This window comes from Amblyraja radiata, chromosome 9 (assembly GCF_010909765.2).
Source record: "Amblyraja radiata isolate CabotCenter1 chromosome 9, sAmbRad1.1.pri, whole genome shotgun sequence".
NCBI lineage: Eukaryota > Metazoa > Chordata > Chondrichthyes > Rajiformes > Rajidae > Amblyraja > Amblyraja radiata.
The window spans coordinates 114189-135000 of record NC_045964.1 but is presented as its reverse complement, the minus strand read 5'-3'; the positions used below and the strand labels follow the sequence as shown (position 1 = coordinate 135000).

At 42.4% G+C, this 20812-nt stretch overlaps 1 protein-coding gene across 2 annotated transcripts in view; it reads right to left on the bottom strand.

Moving 5' to 3' along the window:
• rcor1 (REST corepressor 1) overlaps nucleotides 1–20812 on the bottom strand; it is a 110753-nt gene that overhangs the window by 31321 nt on the left and 58620 nt on the right. For both annotated transcript variants that reach the window (XM_033026476.1, XM_033026477.1), the window contains exons 4-7: nucleotides 12967–13019; nucleotides 6075–6236; nucleotides 3302–3423; nucleotides 1635–1719 (exon numbers count right to left, since the gene is read on the bottom strand). In XM_033026476.1, the coding sequence (XP_032882367.1) occupies nucleotides 1635–1719; nucleotides 3302–3423; nucleotides 6075–6236; nucleotides 12967–13019 (422 nt within the window). The remainder of the gene's footprint in view (nucleotides 1–1634; nucleotides 1720–3301; nucleotides 3424–6074; nucleotides 6237–12966; nucleotides 13020–20812) is intronic.

Here is a 20812-nt window from a genome sequence, read left to right as displayed (position 1 = left end):
GCTGAGTTACACCAACATTTTGTGTCCTTCTGTGCGTATTAACCAGCATTAACCAGCGTCTGCAGTTCCTTTAGACATTACCTAACTTCAGATTTTAGAGATATAGCGCGTGGGAACTCCTGCGAACGGTAAACCCGGAAGCTGGACCGAGGGGACAGAAGGTGAGTAAAACAGGTGGTCTCAATATCGACAAGGGAACATGTGTCCTTCGAGGACGTCCCACCTAATTGTCATTGTTGGATAATCTTTTTAACAGGAACACTTGCAGAGATGGCTCCCAGAAAATCTCAAAGAAAGGGGGTAAAGCGTGTCAGAGATGTTTTTGCCATGTTGCGCTATTCAGTTTCTATATTGTTTCAGTTTCTATATCTATATTGTTGCTCTATTCAGTTTCCCAGGGGGTCGGGACGGGACTGGAGTTGGGAGGGAAAGGTGGGGGAGTCGAGGGAGAGGAGGGGGAGACAGATGGGGGTGTCTTCATTTACTGGCGGCGGGTGTCTGTCACTGAAACAGGCAGGTGAGATTTCACATCCACCTTGTGTGTGCGCCTCTCTCTCTCTCCCTCCCTCTTACACAGGCTGAGAGACTCTGCCTCTGTGAGTGTACGTCTCTTTCTCCCCCTCTCCCACACACAGTAAGACCGAGGTACTGTGCTCAGTCCATCCGTGTCTCCCACATACACAGTAAAATATGTCTCCAAATGAGCCAATTCAACCAAGGGAGGATATATATAGTGTGTGAAAAAAAAAGTTACATCATTTGTGTCACGTGTAGTTCACGATGTTCATTCAAGATTTAACGCGAAAGCTCGGGAAACGGACAAGTCACTCGCACAAATAACAGAAATGCCGAGTACCGTGGGAACTCTTTATCTTCCCCCCGTTATATCGTGCGAGACTCGTGCTGGACCACGACCTCTTCACTCTGGTGACATCTTGCGTCAACTCGCCCCGTGAAAAAGCCCCATTACAGTCTCACCTGTTTTGGGCAGAATTTCTGGCAGTTTCTCAGCCGCCAGCCTGCCAGGTCCGAGTGATTGTACTGCCAGGCCTCAGTGACTGAGCTGTCAGCCCAAAAATCAATGTGGCCCACAAACTCCATACTAGCCCTCTGGAAACCAGTACCTTCGGCCCACAACAATCATACTAGCGCAACAGAAAGCCACCCCCCCCCCCCACCCCCACTGGCCAGCAATATTGGAATTGGTGGAGAGGTGGAATATTGTGTTGGGTGTCCAGCCCTCCCGTGTGATGCTGGGACCCAACGGGTCCCACTTAGTCTAGTTTGGTTTTAAAAATTCAAAATTCAAAAAACATGCAAAAGTGTTGTAAATGAGTCAGTATCATTTGACTGAATGATAACTGGTAATATTCAGACAGGCTGTTATGAGTTTACTATGGATTTGGAATTCAAATTAATGGAATTGTACTCAATCTGGAACAAATTGGTTATATTTTACAATAGACAGGTTCTGGAGTGTGAGAATATTAATTTCCAATTATAATTTGTTTTTTTCCAGCCACAATCACAACTTGAATTTCTACTTAAAACTTGCGTTTACACAATCTGGTGGGGCACAGGCTGCCAAATTCAAATTGCAGAGCTGGTTAGAAAGAAAATCAAAGTCAACTCACCTCTTTCTTTGCCTCTTTGTTCGGATCTGTTTCGCTGTCAACTATACTGGTTGTAGTTACACTCGGCTCTTCAATCTCATCACCACTGCAGAACAAAGTTAGTGGTTAATGATACAAAAGCAGATAGTGAAGATGGTTGTGAAAGATTGCAGCAGGATCTGGATCGATTGGCCAGGTGGGCAGAGGAATGGTTGATGGAATTTAATACAGAGAAGTGCGAGGTGTGGCATTTTGGGATGTCGAACAAGAGCAGGACCTACCCAGTAAATGGTAGGCCTCTGGGTAGTGTTATAGAGCAGAGGGATCTAGGTGTACAAGTGCATGGATCCATGAAGGTGGAGTCGCAGGTAGATAAGGTGTCAAAAAGGCTTTTGGGACTTTGGCCTTCATTAGTCAGAGTATTGAGTATAGAAGTTGGGAGGTCAAAGCCGGTGATGGACTGGGCAATTGTATAAGACGTTGATGAGACCGCATTTAGAATATTGTGTTCAGTTCTGGGCATTGTCAAGCTTGAAAGAGTTCAGAAAAAACTTACAAGGATGTTGCCAGGACTAGAGGGTGTGAGATATAGGGAGAGGTTGAGTATGCTGGGTCTCTAGAAGGGTGGTCTGATAGAAGTATACAAAATCATGAGAGGAATAGATCGGGTAGATGCACAGTCTTTTTTACACAGTATAGGGGAAATCGAGGACCAGAGGACATAGGTTCAAGGTGAAGGGGAAACGGTTTAATAGGAATCAGAGGGATAACTTTTTCCACACAAAGGATGGTGGGTATATGGAACAAGCTGCCAGAGGGTGGGACTATCCCATCATTTAAGAAACAGTTGGACAGGTTTGGAGGGATATGGACCAAGCGCCGGCAAGTGAGACTGGTGTAGCTGGGAGAGTTAGGCCGATGGGCCTGTTTCCACACTGTATTACTCTACAACTCTCTATAAACGCAACCTTGCAGATACATCATAGAATTCAACAATTTGGCAATTCATTACTCAAAGGCAACATTTACCAAATACTTACACATCCACCCCAAAAAGACAAAACTACACGCAATAATTTTGCAAATAAAAAAGTCTTGTTATTGCAAAGTAACAACCTGCCAAATATTCACATCCTACACCAAACCTGAAAAACAAAAATCAATATCTGTGTAGTTTTAGAATGCAGAAATAACGAGCTGCAGATACTCGTTTACAAAAGAGGACAGAGTGCTGGAGTAACTCGGTGGGTCAGGCAGCATCTCTGGAAAACATAGATAGGTAATGTTTTGGGTCAGGACCCTTTTTCAGACTGGTTGTATGGGGAAAAGAAAGCTGGAAAAGAGAAGGGGCAGGATAAAGTGCCCCAAGTGTGATACAGGTGAGGGTTTAAAACAAATATTACTTTCATCTTTGGCCTTTATCCAACCATCTGCCTATAAAAAAACCCTCATCTGTGATCACCTATGACCTGCTAGCTTTTGTTCCTCCTCTCTTCCAGCTTTCTTTGCACCCCTCCCCATCCCCTACAATCAGTCTCAAGAAGGTTCCCAACACAAATCGGCAGCTGAAACGTTCTCCAGAGATGCTGTCTGACCTGCTGAGCTACTGTAGTACTTCGTCTAAAATGTTTGCAGCACAATTAAATGAATCAGAACAAGAAGAAATGTCGGGCACCACATTGAATTACCTTCCTTCCTTATCCCTTTTCATCTGCTTGCGGGCATGACGATCCATTACGCTGCTCTTGGTCCGCGTTTTCTTCCACAAGTAATAAAACTTTACCAGGCTAGCTATGGATTTGTCAGGCAGCTGCAAGATGCACAATGAAGTACAAAAAGCAAAATCCAGTTAAATATGTCAACTCACGGTTGTACCTTTATCAAAGGAAGATTTCAAATCAAAGAGTGCACTGCAAATCTACGATTAATAAATTCATGAACTAACAATCAGGGGAAGTTGAAAAGGATGAGCAAAATATATAAACCATGCAGACATCTGGCTTTGATTTGTCAGATAGGTGAATAAGGCTGAAGAGACTACAGGGGCAAATGCCCCAGTTCTTGTATTCATATCTATAATTACATATACACTGGTCATAAAGGTACACATGAAGGTGACCTGATCGTACAGCAGAGAAATGCATCAGAAATGCAACAGAGCCAGTTTTCTTAAAGCCAAGTCCTCTGGAGTTCCTTTAAGTGTCTATCCTCTGGGAAGTCAAATTTCACTACACCAATTGGTGTATGTGATAATAAATGTCCTTTGTCCTTTGCCTGGTTCTCAATTCTCCTATTCTGGGTAAAAGACTGAACATTCAGCCAATCTATTCCCCTTATGATTTCATACACCTCGATAGGTTCACCCCTCAGCCTCCTCTGCTCCAAGGAATAAAGTCTGGCCTGCTCAACCTCTCCTTTAGCTCAGGCCTTCGAGTCCTGGCAACATCGTAAATCTTCTCTGCATCTTTTTCAGCTTAATGACATACATCCTACAGCACGGTGACCAAAACTGAACACAATATTCCAAATGCGGCCTCCAAATTCTCCACTACACTATCTACCAGTGATGCCACTTTCAGTGAACTATGTGCCTGTACTCCTTGATCCCTCTGCTCCACAACATTCCCCAGAGCCCTGCCATTCACTGTGAAGAACCTGTTTGACATCAAAAAGCAACACCATGCACTTATCCGCATTAAACTCCATTAGCCATTCCTTAGCCCACTTGCCCTGCTGATCAAGATCCTGCTGTAATATTTTATAACCATCTTCACTGTCTACAATACCACCCACTTTAATGTGTAAGAAGGAGCTGCAGATGCTGGTTTAAACCGAACACAGGCACAAAAAGGGCCGAATGGCCTCCTCCTGCACCTCTTTTCTATGTTTCTAAAAAGCTGGAGTAACTCAGCGGGACAGGCAGCATCTCTGGAGAGAAGGAATGGGTGACGTTTCGGGTCGAGACCCGAAACGTCACCCATTCCTTCTATCCAGAGATGCTGCCTGTCATGCTGAGTTACTCCAGCTTTTTGTGCCTTTCCACCCACTTTAATATTATCTCCAAACTTACTAAGCCACCCTTGTACATGGAGTCAAATTGTTGATACTGCAAAGATGGAAATGTGGAGGTAGTTTAAATGAGATTATAAAATGTAATTTTCAGTGATGCTTTGGAACATATTTAATGTTTAAACAAAGATAAAGTGCTGGAGTAGCTCAGCGGGTTCAGCTGCATCCCTGGAGAACATGGATGGGTGGTGTTACGAGCGGGAGCCTTCTTCAGACCGACTGACCACCCTATCTACATCCTTTTTTATTTTATGTACACTACAGTTTGGGAAGCATTCCTTGTTTGAAAATATACTCCTAATTACTTGCCTACACAGATTTAGTACACGAGTGCTCTCAACAAATCACTGTATTAGTGATTCTTGTCCATGTAATGTACCACCTAAACAATAAATGTCAGCTGCAATAGGTTATCATTACTTAATGAAATTATCAACAGTAAGCAAAAAAGAATCATTCACAGGCCATGCCGAGCCTTGAGAAAGAAACCTTTCAACACACAGGATCCAATGGCTCAGACAATTTCCATACCTCGGTTTGGCAAGAGCTTCATGTAGGGATAGGCTGCAAATTCAAGAGACTAAGTCTGACTAAGAATGGGATTACTGAATATCCCACAAGGTTCCTATTTAGAGGCTAGAAGCCTTTAAGTGGGAAGCCTGCACCCCAAAGCAAGGTATTTGACCACTGATAGGTTTTATTACAGGAGGGAGTCTAATGGCAGTTACTGGGAGTCCCACGGGGTGTGGGCCGGCTATCTGGTACCTTCATAAACTTGCATCCAAGGTCATGTGGTTATCAAAAACCATTATTTAGCAACTAACTATGTTGCAAAACAGAAGCGCTGATATTATACAGGTTCACCACAGAATTTGTCGCAACTGGTGGTCTATCACCTCCTTAAATTTGGACAAAATTACAAGAGCACATTTGAAATCTACCCCCCCCCCCCCCCCCCCCCCGGAAGTCCTCCCTCCCCTAGGCCGGGTGAGGCGGTCGATCTCGACCTCAATGGGACTTTTGCCCACCGGTGGATAGAATTAGCTCCCTGCAGCCGGGGCTCTGGAACTCTGGCCCAGCCGGAGCGGGCAGATCCATTCCCATGGCCGACCAGATGCCGGCTTTGCGGGCCACTCTCTCAGCCCCTCGGAGGACCTGCACAGGAATTTACCCATGCATGCAACTTCACAGCCAGGGAATGATTACTCCTAAGGAAAACACGCAGTAAAGGTGAGGTCATTCTAGTTGAGCACAACCTGGCACTAAGTTTCAAAAGAACATGGTCAAAGAAAATAAACATGCCTCATGCTGGGACTACAAATGTATAATTGACATTTACACACAAGTGGTGTGCGGAAAGTTTAATTTTTTTTTTAAATCACTTAATCCTACCATTTGCTGAATTCTGTGGAAAGTCTTGCCATGGAAACTGAATGCTTGCTCGAAGAGCACTCGGTCTTCCACTGTCCACTCGTCTGGGAATGGCGTAAAATTTGGAAGGTCAGCCAAGGACTTCTCGATGTTATGCTTGTGCCAAAAGAGCATACCCAAGGCCTACGGAAGGTGGAAAGGAAAAAACCACTGGGTGAAAGAAAATCTCCATTCTCTAAACAGTAACATTCCACGCTAAAGGTGGAATAATTTGTTGAACTGGTTACTATTGTTGAAGACCTGCACATATTGTGGGGCAAAGTTTGATTATTTACTAGCACAACAGGACCAAAGTGGTAGCTTATTGAATGGCTAGTTAAACACCAAAATGGAAGGAATTATTATTAATTTCAAAAGATCCTAAATTTCATGCTGTTTCACATCAGTCAAATAAATAAAAGATGACCAGTCATAGGTAATGTTATTTCCTTGTATGTGAACCACTCATGGATAGAGGAGCCAAGAGGCAAACTGCAAAGCAGATTCATCTGTAAACTCCCGAGATCTTTCAACATAAAAACTTGCAGTGATACGAGCACAAGCAGGTGAAATAAAAGCAACTTTGCACGTTTACATCCACAACGTGGACGGCTCGATGGTAACAAAGGCTTTTCACTGTACCTCGGTACACGTGACAATAAACCAAACTCAAACTCAATGGTGACAAAATTCTTCATAGGTATTGCTGCATTTCACATTCTGTGCCATAACATATTAAACTGAATCTATTTTAGTACATTGAAACAGTTGAAAGGTAACAAGTTACGACTGATCCTCAGTGGATGCCATGTAGAAACTGCTAAGAATTGGTTCCACATCAATCAAAACCTTTTTAAACAGAACAATTTTCAATCTAGCTGCTGCCAATGTGTTGAATGGGTGTCACCCATCTATTTAATATCCTTCTCTGGGATGCGGGCACCTGCCAAGACTAGTAACTACTGCCTGGAATCATGTTCTGTACCCCTTCCCCTGCACTGCGGCATCCAACACACAAGGACCCAAGTCCACCGTCTTACACCCCCTCCGCTCTCTTCTCCCCCCCCCCTGCAATCAGCCACCAGATGAATCTGTGGAATTCTCTGCCACAGAAGGCAGTGGAGGCTAATTCACTGGATGTTTTCAAGACTTAGATTTAGCTCTTCGGGCTAAATGAATCAAGGGATATGGGGAAAAAGCAGGAACGGGGTACTGATTGTGGATGATCAGCCATGATCATATTGAATGGTGGTGCTGGCTCGAAGGGCCGAATGGCCTACTCCTGCATCGGTTTTTCTATGTTTCTATGCGTATTATTAATAACTCCCGAGGTGGTGCTGAGCTGTGTCATGAACTGTTGTGGTCTGGAGTCGACAGCATAGCCTCCTCTTTGGGCGAGAACTTCCAGGATTTGAATTGAGAATCACAAAGGCCAAGTATTGGTGATGAACTCAGTCAGACGCTGGACATTATGCAGCTGATGGGAAGACAGGACACCAGTCATGACTGAATACCCTGCCTCCTATTTGCAATTGATGATGCACTACTATTGTTGCCGACTGGCCCAGTGGAGTTTCTGATCAATAACAATTTCCATGGCGTGATTAAAATCTGGGATTCCCCACGAGCACTGCGGTTGAATGTACACGGATTATTAAATTCCATGCTGGTGGCGATGAATGCCTGATGTTTACCTTTTATCTTACTCATTCATGCAATTCAGATTCCACTGGAAAGGTTTACTATTTATTGCCCACTTTCTAAATCACCGCAGTCCTTCTATTGAGGGTGGTCCACGTTTTGTGCAGGAAGGAACTGCAGATGCTGGTTTATACAAAAGATAGACACAAAATACTGGATTAACTCAGCGACTCAGGCAGCATCTTTAGAGAAAAGGAATAAGTAACTTTTCGGATCAGAACCCTTCTGCAGACTGGAGTCCAATTGTTGTTGGATATGAAGCTCCTGGATTTAAACAGAGGTGATGACTCTCCAAATCAGATGAAGACAGAGTTGTAGGTAGTGGCATTCCTGTGCAGCTGCCGCCTACCTTATCTCTCTTGGTGGTCACAGGTTTAGTAAGAACTGTCAGAGAACTCCAGGCAATCAACTTTGGTGCATTTTGTACATCGTGGATGACGGTGGAAAAAAATAAGTACTTAGGATTGTAAACAGAGCAGCTAAAGTGTCCACTTTGCCCCGAGGTTCCTGAGCATTGTTCAAGAGAAGAATATTTTGTTGCACTCCTGAATTGTACTTTGAACATGGTGAAAAGCTCAAGGATGTTAGGTCGTAAGTCTCACAAGAGTTTATACACCCTCGAGGCCGTTTTTGCAGCTGCAGTATTTATTTGGCAGCTCCAGGCATGTTCCTGGTTAAGTGACCCACAAAAGTATTGATGGCAAGTAATTCTGTAATGGCAAAGCCTCTTAAGAACAAATGGTAATTGCATGGAAGGTAGACAAAAATGCTGGAGAAACTCAGCGGGTGTGGCAGCATCTATGGAGCAAAGGAAATAGGCAACGTTTCGGGTCGAAACCCTTCTTCAGACTGATGCGAGGGTGGGGGGGGCGGGAAGAAGAAAGGAAGATGTGGAGCCAGTGGGCTGAGGGGGAGTTGAGAAGGGGAGGAGACATTGCATGGAAGTTGGTTGGCGTGAAAGCTAGCTGCCACTTCTCAGCCTACACCTACAAGTGTTCAGTTCTTTCTTTATTTATACATTGGTTTATACATGGATCACTATTTTCTGTGGAAGATGGAAATGAAATTTAAGTTGCTTATAAGTTCCAGGTCTGTTTTTACAGCAGACATCCCACAACTAACCTTATCATGGAAAGTTATTCTGTTATTTGTTTTTAAATCTCTGAATGGGCTCGCCCTGCCTTACCTCTCTGAGCTGCTCCACCCATACGCTCCTGCCCGGTCCCTCAGGTCAGCTGCTCCTGGAGGTACCGAGGTCTAAGCGGAAGCTCAGAGGGGATAGAGCCTTCTCTGTTGCTGCTCCGACACTCTAGAACGCTCTGCCGTTGCACGTCAGACAGGCCCCCTCACTGTCCATCTTCAAAGCCAGTGTTAAAACACATTTATACTCCCTGGCTTTTGACCATGCATGAGACTTTGCTCCTGTTTTTAGTGTTTTTAATATTTATTTATTTTGAATATCTTTACTTACTCCATCTTTTAATTGTTATTATTGGTGTGTATTAACTTTTTTGTCAATGATTAGTGATGTGCAGCACTTTGTTGCAACTATGATTGGTTTTTAAAGTGCTCTATAAATAAAATTATTAAATTATTATTATTAAATTATTAAATAAACCCAGTGAAGAGTGTTGGGTTAGAGACATTGTACCACCGTAACAAGACCCTGGGTATGGGATGATCCCAACAACTATGACCATCTTGTGTAAAGTGCAACACCAGCCACTGGAATGCTCTTCCCACAGTGCTCACCAACTTCACTTTTACCAGGGTTCCTTAATGACTCTTTTGGTCAAATACTGGTTTGACTTTAACAACAGTCACCTCACCTCTAAACTTTAAATTTTTTTAGGGTACACAAAAATGCTGGAGAAACTCAGCGGGTGCAGCAGCATCTATGGAGCGAGGAAATAGGCAACGTTTCGGGCCAAAACCCTTCTTCAGACTCAACATTTCGGCCCGAAACGTTGCCTATTTCCTTCGCTCCATAGATGCTGCCTCACCCGCTGAGTTTCTAAAGCATTTTTGTGTACCTTCGATTTTCCAGCATCTGCAGTTCCTTCTTAAACATTTAATTAAAAAAAATATATATTCAAACAAAACCTAGATAAAATACAATGAGTGGATGCAGCTCAATCACGCATTGGTGGCAAAATGCAAAACTGTACCTTCCCAGGCCCACACAGCCGACAGTGACACAATTATCCCAGTCGCCGAGGCCAATATCAGAAGATCCTTTGAGAGTATAAACACTTTGAGAGTGTCTGGTCCTGATGGTGTACCTAGCTGCGTTCTTAAAACCTGTGTAGACCAACTGGTTGGAGCTTTTGCAGACATCTTCCACGTCTCAGTACTAAGATTTGAGGTCCCCACCTGCTTTATAATATCGATACCCAAGAAATGCAAGAAGACTTGCCTCCAATGACTACCGACCGGTGGGACTATTACCCATGGTTATGAAGTCATTTAAGAGGCTAGTTCTGACGCATATCAATCGCTGCCAGTTAGGACCTTTGCCTTCTGCCTCATTTGATGAAGAGAGGGTGCGATCTTGCAGGCTCTCCTCTGGACTACTTGGTAATATGAACAGTTCAGGCTATTGTTCATCAATTAAAACATGGCGTTCAACACCATCATCCCCTCTAAACTTATCAAGTCATTCCTGAGCCATTGAATCTTCAACTTCATTATCAGCAGACCACAATCAGTGTGAACTGGCAACAACATTGTCCTTTGATAATCATCTTAGGAGCATCTTCAGGTTGTTGTTTGCTCAGTCCCCTGCTCCACTCTCCATAACCAGGGAGAGTTCCAAAGGCAGTTTTCAATGGGAAAGAGCCACATCACCCCGGCCACGCTCTCATCTCTCTTCTATCATCGCACAGAAGGTAGAGGAGCCTGAAAACCGTGACCTCCAGATTGATAAACAGCTTCTTCACTGCAACCATCAGGCTCTTGAACACTGCACAACACTAACCACAACTCTACCTCAGCAACTTTGTTTGGGTTACAGTACATTATGGGCTGATTACCAATTAGTACTGATTATTAATTTATTCTATTATTGATTATTGTAATTTAGTGTATTGAGTTAATGGACCTATAAAGTTGCAGCAAGCAAGGATGTCGTTGTTCCATTACATATGACAAATACATTCTCTTTTCCTTGTTGCTGCTGTTAAAATTGTACCAGAACAAGGCGGCTAGAGGTACAGATGGCTCTGCCATTACTGGGATGTTGCCTGGTTGCTTATAAGTTCCGGGTCTTTGTTAAATATATTTGCTTTTGGCTGCTTTCCACGAAATCAGATAGCTGGGAGCTTTCTTCCATACTGCATTAAAATGAGGTGACGAGTTCAGTATTAACGTTTTCAATAAAAATTGACTGTGAAGGTTTCTGCACAGCCTGGTAAGCAGTTCTAAACTATTTCTGTTAAACAAAGTAGTACTGAGGTTTTGTCAAAACTGTCAGCTGGAGATCAGCTGAGAAAGGGGTGATGAGTTGAGAGCAATAAATAGTCAGTCACATTCGTTTGGGATAGTCTGTTTGAGATTTTCAACCAAGGTGTACTTTTCATCCAATGGTGGAAGGAGGAGTAAAAAAACTAGCTGAATTCAGTAATTAAAGTTAGTTTTCATTGTTCCAGAGATAGAGGATGAATTGGAACAATCAACATGTTTATTCTGCATCCATTTCATACGGTTTTCTTTAAATAATGCCATTGTAAATCTCTGCACACCCTGGGGACAGAAACGGCTATGGTAATTTGCGCTGTCAATACTGACAATAGATTTTGATATTAATTAAAAAATCTACGATGCATCTTAGAACCAAAAACACTAGTTCCCATATTGTATTATTGCAAGCAGCTAATTACTGCTCAAAATACTCTGACAAGGCACTTCAGAAGAAACTTCCGTTTTTTTCTTTCATACTTCATTACAATTACATACAACAAAGCAATTCTTCCATATGCAAGGGTCACTTTTCAGAATTTACATGTCCTTCTGCAGCAATGGAAATGATCTCTAGATTTCTTAAATTTCTTCAGATCAGGAAGGGCTCCATTACAATAAAATACAGGGAGAAAAAAAAATGAAGGTTGAAATGAAGAAAGCAAATATATAATGAGGAATGACAATGGTTTTTAGCAATAAGAACTCAAATCAGCTTTTTCACAAGTTAGATATTACAACACCATTTAAGTGCCAGGGTGCCGTACATGTGTATAGTCATAACCTGGCAACAAGCAGAGGAGCAGGTGGCAAGAGGGTCCATTATAAGATTAGACCACATTAAGGTAGGTTAATCTGGGGAAGAGTGTGATGTAAAGTTTAAGACGAACATTTTAGAATGAGTGTTTGAGATGACAGGCCAGCGTGATAAGAGTAGAATACTTTGCAAGAAATTAGTTGCAGAACTGGAAGTGAAGGAGATAAGCAAGATTTTGGCGAGGAGTAAAACATCTGGATTTAATTATACATTTGTTAAGGCGTCAAACAGGTTTGACGCGTTAAAAGGCAAAGTGGTTGGTCTTTCCAATGTTTTCCAAAATGAGGTGACGAGTTCAGTATTAATGTTTTCAACAAAAATCGACTGTGGAGGTTTCTGCACAGGTTTCATATTGGACACTCAGGAATTAGGCAAGCAGTTTGAAAGATTGAGGGCAAGTTGCAGGGAAATGCACATGAATAAAATAAATAGGCCAAGAACTGTTTCATGAGAGATTTCAGAAGTGATGGTCAAGCATACGAAGAGAATTCATTACTGCAGCTGCTTTGACTGAAACCATAAGCACAACAACCCAACTGAGGTGGACATGAGGGGTTGTTGGAGAACAGATTTAGAGAGAATGTATGATTGCAATAGAGGGCACCTTTTGTGATCATTTGGTGCTGTGGCAGGGATAGAGGAATAACAGGATTGTAATACAGTATGGACAACATAGGCACAGATCCACAGCTCAGTATCATTTCTAAATTAAAGGAATATTGACGATGTTACAGTAACTTGCAAGAGCCAAAGAACAAAGGATAGGCTTACGGAGGAACAGTGAGCAATGTTGAAACGTAACTGGCAACACCAGAGGAAAGGGAGCATTGTCAGCCAGGGAAAAATGGGCAGTCAAAATTGACTCAAAGAGCAACTTTTATATCTTAAAAATGTTATTACCTGCTCCATGTTGTAGCCATGCTTCTCTTTAGCTATTGCAATGTACTCATCCACTGAAAATGCAAAACAAAAAGTTAAAACTTTTACAACTTCAGGTTATCTTATTGAGTCAACACAAGAATATAAACGGTAGTAAGAATAGGCCACCTGGCCCTCAGCCTCCACCATTCACGAACATGGTTGATCTTTCAATTAAGTATCGCTTTCCTGCACCGACCCCCATTCTCTCAATTCCCTCAATAACTAAAAATCTGTCAATTAAAGTGAAGCTCGTCTCTCCTTAACCCCATGAAATCAAAAACCATTTCCCACACATCCATCCAAGTCATGCACTCAGCTCAAACTTGACACGTTATCATTTTGCACGTGCCCAAGATGGTGAACTACATTACTATCCTTGTAGGTACACAAAATTGCTGGGGAAACTCAGCGGGTGCAGCAGCATCTATGAAGCGAAGGAAACAGGTGACGTTTCGGGCCGAAACCCTTCTTCAGACTGATGGGGGTGGGGGGGGGGAAAAGAAAGAAGGAAAAGGGGAGGAGGAGGAGGAGCCCGAGGGCGGGCGGATGGGAGGGTGGGAGGAGACAGCTAGAGGGTTAAGGAAGGGGAGGAGACAGCAAGGGCTAGCCAAATTGGGAGAATTCAATGTTAATGCCATAAGGACGCAAGGTCCCCAGACGGAATATGAGGTGCTGTTCCTCCAATTTCCGCTGTTGCTCACTCTGGCAATGGAGGAGACCCAGGACAGAGAGGTCGGATTGGGAATGGGAGGGGGAGTTGAAGTGCTGAGCCACCGGGAGGTCAGGTAGGTTATTGCGGACTGAGCGGAGGTGTTCGGCGAAACGATCGCCCAACCTACGCTTGGTCTCACCGATGTAAATCAGCTGACATCTAGAGCAGCGGATGCAGTAGATGAGGTTGGAGGAGATACAGGTGAACCTCTGTCGCACCTGGAACGACTGCTTGGGACCTTGAATGGAGTCGAGGGGGGAGGTGAAGGGACAGGTGTTGCATTTCTTGCGGTTGCAACGGAAAGTGCCCGGACTTACTATCCTTGTAGTTCCTTGTACTATCCAACTTACTATCCTTGTAGTTCTGTTCTTTAATGTTGGCCCCAGGAGCTTGCATTCCTTCACTGCCAACAACTTTGCTCTTTCTACATCATGGTTTTTGCACTGAATGCAACAAATAAATCTTGCCCTTTTCACTCCAGGTTTTTCTCCCAGACCCAAGGATGTGTCCTTAACCAGGTCACAGGACAAACACAGCCTGGGGCTACAAAAAAAATGTCTGTACTCCTGTTAGTGCTACACTCCTTATGCTTCCTTAATATTAATGTTCCCATGCACCAGAGCCATATGATCAGTTTGCTTATTTTTCATAGTTTCTACTTTCACCCTCAGAAATGTACAAAAATTGCTAATGTATTGAATAATGCAGTGTTGGAGGCTCCTGCAATGCTACCTTCTGTATTCCCGGATATACATGTTGAAGGGGAATGCCACAGGTGATTCCTGCGCTCTTTATACAAAATAAGCTTGCCTCCCTTATCTCCTTTAAACTTTCCCCTCTCACCTTAAGCCTATGGTATTTGACAGTTCCATCTTGGGAAAAGGTCAGGCTCTACCCTAACTATGCTTCTAACAATTCTACATACTTTGATCAGATCACCCTCTGCCTCAGTGCTTCAGATAAAATAATCCTTTGCCCAACGAAATGTCACCAGGATGTTGTCGTGATTGCACTGCATTGGAATCAAGGCAACATCTTCGTGACATTTCGAGTCGGGACCCTTCTAACCTGAAACATCCCGATTCGAAATATACCTGTCCATTCTCCAAACCTCTACATCCTGCAGTGTGGCAACTAGAACTGCACACGATACTCCAAAGTTTCATAAAGCAGCAACATGACTTGCCAACATTTGTCCTCCAGTGTTCTGACTGTTGAAGGCAAACATGCCATATGCCGTTACCACCCTATCCACTTAAGTTGCCACTTTCAGGGAGCTCGAGACTCTTGCGTTCATTGGGGAAGGTATTGAGTACCAAACTTGAGACATGATGCAGTGGCACAAATCACGAGTGAGGTGACACTTGGTTTACTACGCAAGTACAACTCTGGTCGCCCAGCTATGGGAAATGGTGCAGAAGAGATTCAACATAATGTTACCTGGTTTGCAGGCTTGAGTTTTAGCCTCAAGCTATCTGACTGGGACTTTGAGGTTTATGAGATCAGCATGGATAAAGCGAACACTTAGTTGTTCCCAGGAAGAGTATTCTAAAATTAGAGCCAAGGCACGGTAGGGAGGGAATATTTAAAATGGGCATCAAGGTACTCAGAGGGTAGAGTTCAAAAGAAATTTGGACAGATATGGATAGGAAGGATTTAGAGGGTTACAGGCCAAATGGGACCGGCCTGATATGCTAACTTTGGTGACGAAGAAAGGTGGGCCTAACGAGCCTGCCTCCATGCTGTCCAGCCCTATGACTCGAGGTACACAATCGTTGACTGGAACGGTGCCAGGGAGGTCCTGGAAGATGATATGATAGCAACAGTTAGGTGGCATTTAGACAGATTTGAACAGATCTTAGACAGATGTGATTTGTTTAAATTGTCCTTATGGTCAGTACAGATATGGTGGGCCAAAGGACTGTTACTGTGCAGTATTGTTCTCTCTCCCTTTGCTTCAGGCTACAAACTGGATTGAGAGAAATGGGGATTCCCAGTTCAAGTGCTATGTAAACTATCTGAAGCATCTAAACTATGTGACAAATGAAAGGCCGTAACCAGGATTGTGATCTTTAAAACTGCACTTCTAATTATGTTTATGTTATGAACAGATGATTTTTCTTTTCAGCTAACACGCAATACAGATTAGACATGTTTAGCTCACTGGTTCAGACACTAATTCTGATGCATGGCTTTATTTGGGTCACTAGCATGTTCCCCAGTGAAGAAGCTGAACCTAAAAACAAATCACCAATGTAGCCGAGTATCATTAGTGACCACATTTTCTCAACAGAACCCTCAAAATGATAGCACCAAGACCATAGGCCTATTTCCATCGCTCCATAGATGCTGCCACACCCACTGAGTTTCTCCAGCATTTTTGTCTACCTAACATGAAATAATGCCTTTTATAACCCTTGGTGCTATCATTTGTCTACCTTAGATTTTCCAGCATCTGCAGTCCCTTCTTGAACATTATTTCATGTTATATATGATACTTGGGGACATGGGTTGGATATTGGATGTGATGTTAATACATGCAGAATTTGGGTTTTCTGATGTTTGATAATGCCCCCATTTCCAAATCCCGCAGGATCAACAAAGTACTTTCACAATCAGTTGTAAAACTATTTCCTGAATGTTTTACCAATTTTTACCTTGCATAGTCATGATATCCCATGTTCTCCAAGTGTTTTTGCTTAATGTACAATAATGCAAAAACATTGAGACAAGTGAGTGCAAATGCTAGAATCTTGATGAAAACACACTGAAAATCTCCGCAATACTATTATCAGTAAAATCAAAGAAAAAAATCTACATTCCACTCTGCTCCCCCCAATAGATGTCTTTGTTTATAATTTAAAATGAGGTGAGTGTCGCAACTTGGTAATCTAATTGTAGCTTAGGTAACATGTTTGCTGCATGTTCCAATGGATTTTTAAAGAGTAATGATGCCGAATGTGCTTTCAAGTAGGTACATGATCTCTGAACAAAGGGACAAATGATCACTGAGCAAAGTCTGCAACATACCATTAGGGTTAAGATTTTATTGAGGCATACTCATCACCAAATCACATGCTTGAAACTAGAATAGTTTAAATTCCTTTCATTTGGGGATTTTTTGGTCTAAGAGTAGCAACTTTAGTTTATTTCAACCTTTTGCGTACCCGAAATGCAAGATATTTGCATATATATACACACAATATATATTAACCTAAACATGGCAATTCCACATGTCAAAAAAGTCAGAACTGCAATCACAATATAATAATATAGAAAGTCTAACAAAATCAACTACAGATCAGAAACAACTTTGTACATCATGTATTAAATAGCGAGAATGTAATTTAAAAGGCTCCTTTGATAGATGCATTTGGAGAGGCAGATTAAAACCGTGCCGAACTTAGGAAGTAGATCATGACGCCCAGGTATCTATTTGGTAGAAATGACACAGAACCTCTTCACAACTATCATTTTTTTGCGCCAATAAGGAAAACAATAATTTATCATGAATGTAGCACAACAGCAAAACATGATCTGATCATCAAGCAAAAACAATTGATGCTCCTGCCCTTGGATGATGTAAATCTGACAAAAAATCTGAATTGTACAGCACAGAAACGGGCGGCTTCTGCCCTAGGTCCATTCTCCTCTATGTCTCTCCTATCCAAGTGCCAATGCACATGCCTACAAAACATGGCTAATAACCATATAACAATTACAGCACGGAAACAGACCATCTCGACCCTTCTAGTCCGTGCCGAACACGTATTCTCCCCTAGTCCCATACACCTGGGTTCAGACCATAACCCTCCATTCCTTTCCCGTCCATATAACTATCCAATTTATTTTTAAATGATAAAAACGAACCTGCCTCCACCACCTTCACTGGAAGCTCATTCCACACAGCCACCATTCTCTGAGTAAAGAAGTTCCCCCTCATGTTACCCCTAAACTTCTGTCCCTTAATTCTCAAGTCATGTCCCCTTGTTTGAATCTTCCCTACTCTCAGTGGGAAAAGCTTATCCACGTCAACTCTGTCCATCCCTCTCATCATTTTAAAGACCTCTATCAAGTGCTCCCTTAACCTTCTGCGCTCCAAAGAATAAAGCCCTAACTTGTTCAACCTTTCTCTGTAACTTAGTTGCTGAAATCCAGGCTACATTCTAGTAAATCTCCTCTGTACTCTCTCTATTTTGTTGACATCCTTCCTATAATTAGGCGACCAAAATTGTACACCATACTCCAAAATTGGCCTCACCAATGCCTTGTACAATTTTAACATTACATCCCAACTTCTATACTCAATGCTCTGATTTATAAAGGCCAGCACACCAAAAGCTTTCTTTACCACCCTATCTACATGAGATTCCACTTTCAGGGAACTGTGCACTGTTATTCCCAGATCCCTCTGTTCACCTGCATTCTTCAATTCCCTACCATTTACCATGTACGTCCTATTTTGATTTGTCCTGCCAAGATGTAGCACCTCACACTTATCAGCATTAAACTCCATCTGCCATCTTTCAGCCCACTCTTCCAACTGGCATAAATCTCTCTGTAGACTTTGAAAATCTACTTCATTATCCACAACCCCACCTATCTTAGTATCATCTGCATACTTACTAATCCAATTTACCACACCATCATCCAGATCATTGATGTACATGACAAACAACAGTGGACCCAACACAGATCCCTGTGGCACCCCACTAGTCACTGGCCTCCAATCTGACAAACAACCATCCACCATTACTCTCTGGCATCTCCCATTCAGCCACTGTTGAATCCATCTTGCTACTCCACCATTAATACCCAACCATTGAACCTTCTTAACCAACCTTCCGTGAGGAACCTTGTCAACGGCCTTACTGAAGTCCATATATACAACATCCACTGCTTTACCCTCATCAATTTCCCGAGTAACCTCTTCAAAAAATTCAAGAAGATTAGTCAAACATGACCTTCCAGGCACAAATCCATGTTGACTGTTCCTAATCAGACCCTGTTTATCCAGATGCTTATATATATATTATCTCTAAGTATCCTTTCCATTAATTGCCTACCACTGACGTCAAACTAACAGGTCTATAATTGCTAGGTTTACTCTTAGACCCCTTTTTAAACAATGGAACAACATGCGCAGTACGCCAATCCTCCGGCACTATTCCCGTTTCTAATGACATTTGAAATATTTCTGTCATAGCCCCTGCTATTTCTACACTAACTTCCCTCAATGTCCTAGGGAATATCCTGTCCGGACCTGGAGACTTATCCACTTTTATATTTCTTAAGTGTCAGTACTTCCTCTTCTTTGAATCTCATAGTTTCCATAGCTACTCTACTTGTTTCCCTTACTTCACATAATTCAATATCCTTCTCCTTGGTGAATACCAAAGAAAAGAAATTGTTCAATATCTCCCCCATCTCTTTTGGCTCTGCAGATAGCTGTCCACTCTGACTCTCTAATGGACCAACTTTATCCCTCATTATCCTTTTGCTATTAATATAGCTGTAGAAACCCTTTGGATTTACTTTCACCTTACTTGCCAAAGATACCTCATATAACATATAACTTTCTATTTCATTACATTAAGCACTTGAAACAGGCTCATCCAGACCCCTTACTCCGTGCCAAACATAATCCCCCTATCCCATACCAACGTGTCCGATCAGACCATAACCCTCCATCTTCCTTTACCATTATTAACTATCCAAATTTAGTTTGTTTTAAATGATAACAACCTAACCGCCTCCACCTTTCACTGGAACATCTTCCACAAACAAGCTGACCACCTCCTGGTAAGAAATCCCCTCCTACCCTCAAACGTACATTCTCCAATCTCAAAGTCAGTCCCCTGGTTTGAATCTGCCCTATCTCAGCAAAAAGCTTTGCCGTAACTCTTGTCAACTTCCCTCTCATCATTTTAAAAACCTCTATCAAGTCCCCCCTTAACCTTCTGCGCTCCAAAGAATAAAGCCCTAACTTGTTCAACCTTTCTCTGTAACTTAGTTGCTGAAAGAACTGGGAAAAATTGCAAATCAAGCATATAATTGTGCATAAAGATGAAAGTGGTATTGCTTGTGATTGGGTGGCTCTAGAACATAGAACAGTAACACAACACAAGAACGGGACAATGTCAGTGCTGAACATGTCAAGGCCATCTCTAAGCCACCTGTGCATAACTCACATCACTCCGTCCCCATGTGCCTATCCAAAAGCCCCTTAAACGCCACTATCATATCTGCCTCAACCATCACCCCCAGATGCACACCCCAGGCATTCACCCCCTTCTATGTACAAGCTTGCCCCACACATCTTTAAATTTTGTCCCTCTAATCTTAAAGCTATGCCCCCTGGTATTTGATTGTTTTTCCATCCTGGGAAAAAGGTTCTGTCTACGCCATTGTCTCTCATTGGCCTGAGCATCAACTTCAAAGGCAGTTATACAGAACTAGTGTGCTCATTTCCAATGTCATATTTTGATCATATAAATATGTTGGTATTCTCTCAGAAAGGGAAACTTTGGATTACAAGCTACATGTAAAAAATTGCAATCATCTATAACTGGAATACAGCTTTTGTAGAATAAATGGCATGATGATTGAAGCTTTGAATATTTTAAATTCTATTCTTCCAGATAATTCTTATTTAAGGCATGGAGCACCATCTACTGGTTATGGAAAGTATCAATATCTCAAGTAGTATTGACCATGTAAACAAGATTTTTTCACAGTTGCCACAAAGTAACAACTTATGTTGAAAACCTGACACAAAGAGAAAGGTTTAAAGCCACAGATTTATGCAACGGAATAGTCAGCAAAAAATAGCAGCTTTGGTTAAAAAAGTGATGGAATTTAAGATCGGAAAGGACCAGTATTGTGGGGAATTTTGTACATGAACTTAAGAGCATCAGTGTAAATTTGCTATCTTGAGCGTGGGAGGATAGGTTAGTAAAGTCTGGCCATGTTTGAATTGCATTTGTTGGACAGTATGAGATGGTCGGTGAAAACAATGCGTTGAAATAAGACAAAATATTCCAGAGTAGATGCAGGAAATATTGCACAGGGGGAAATATTCCATGTTTGATTGAAAGCCCCAACATTTGTAGC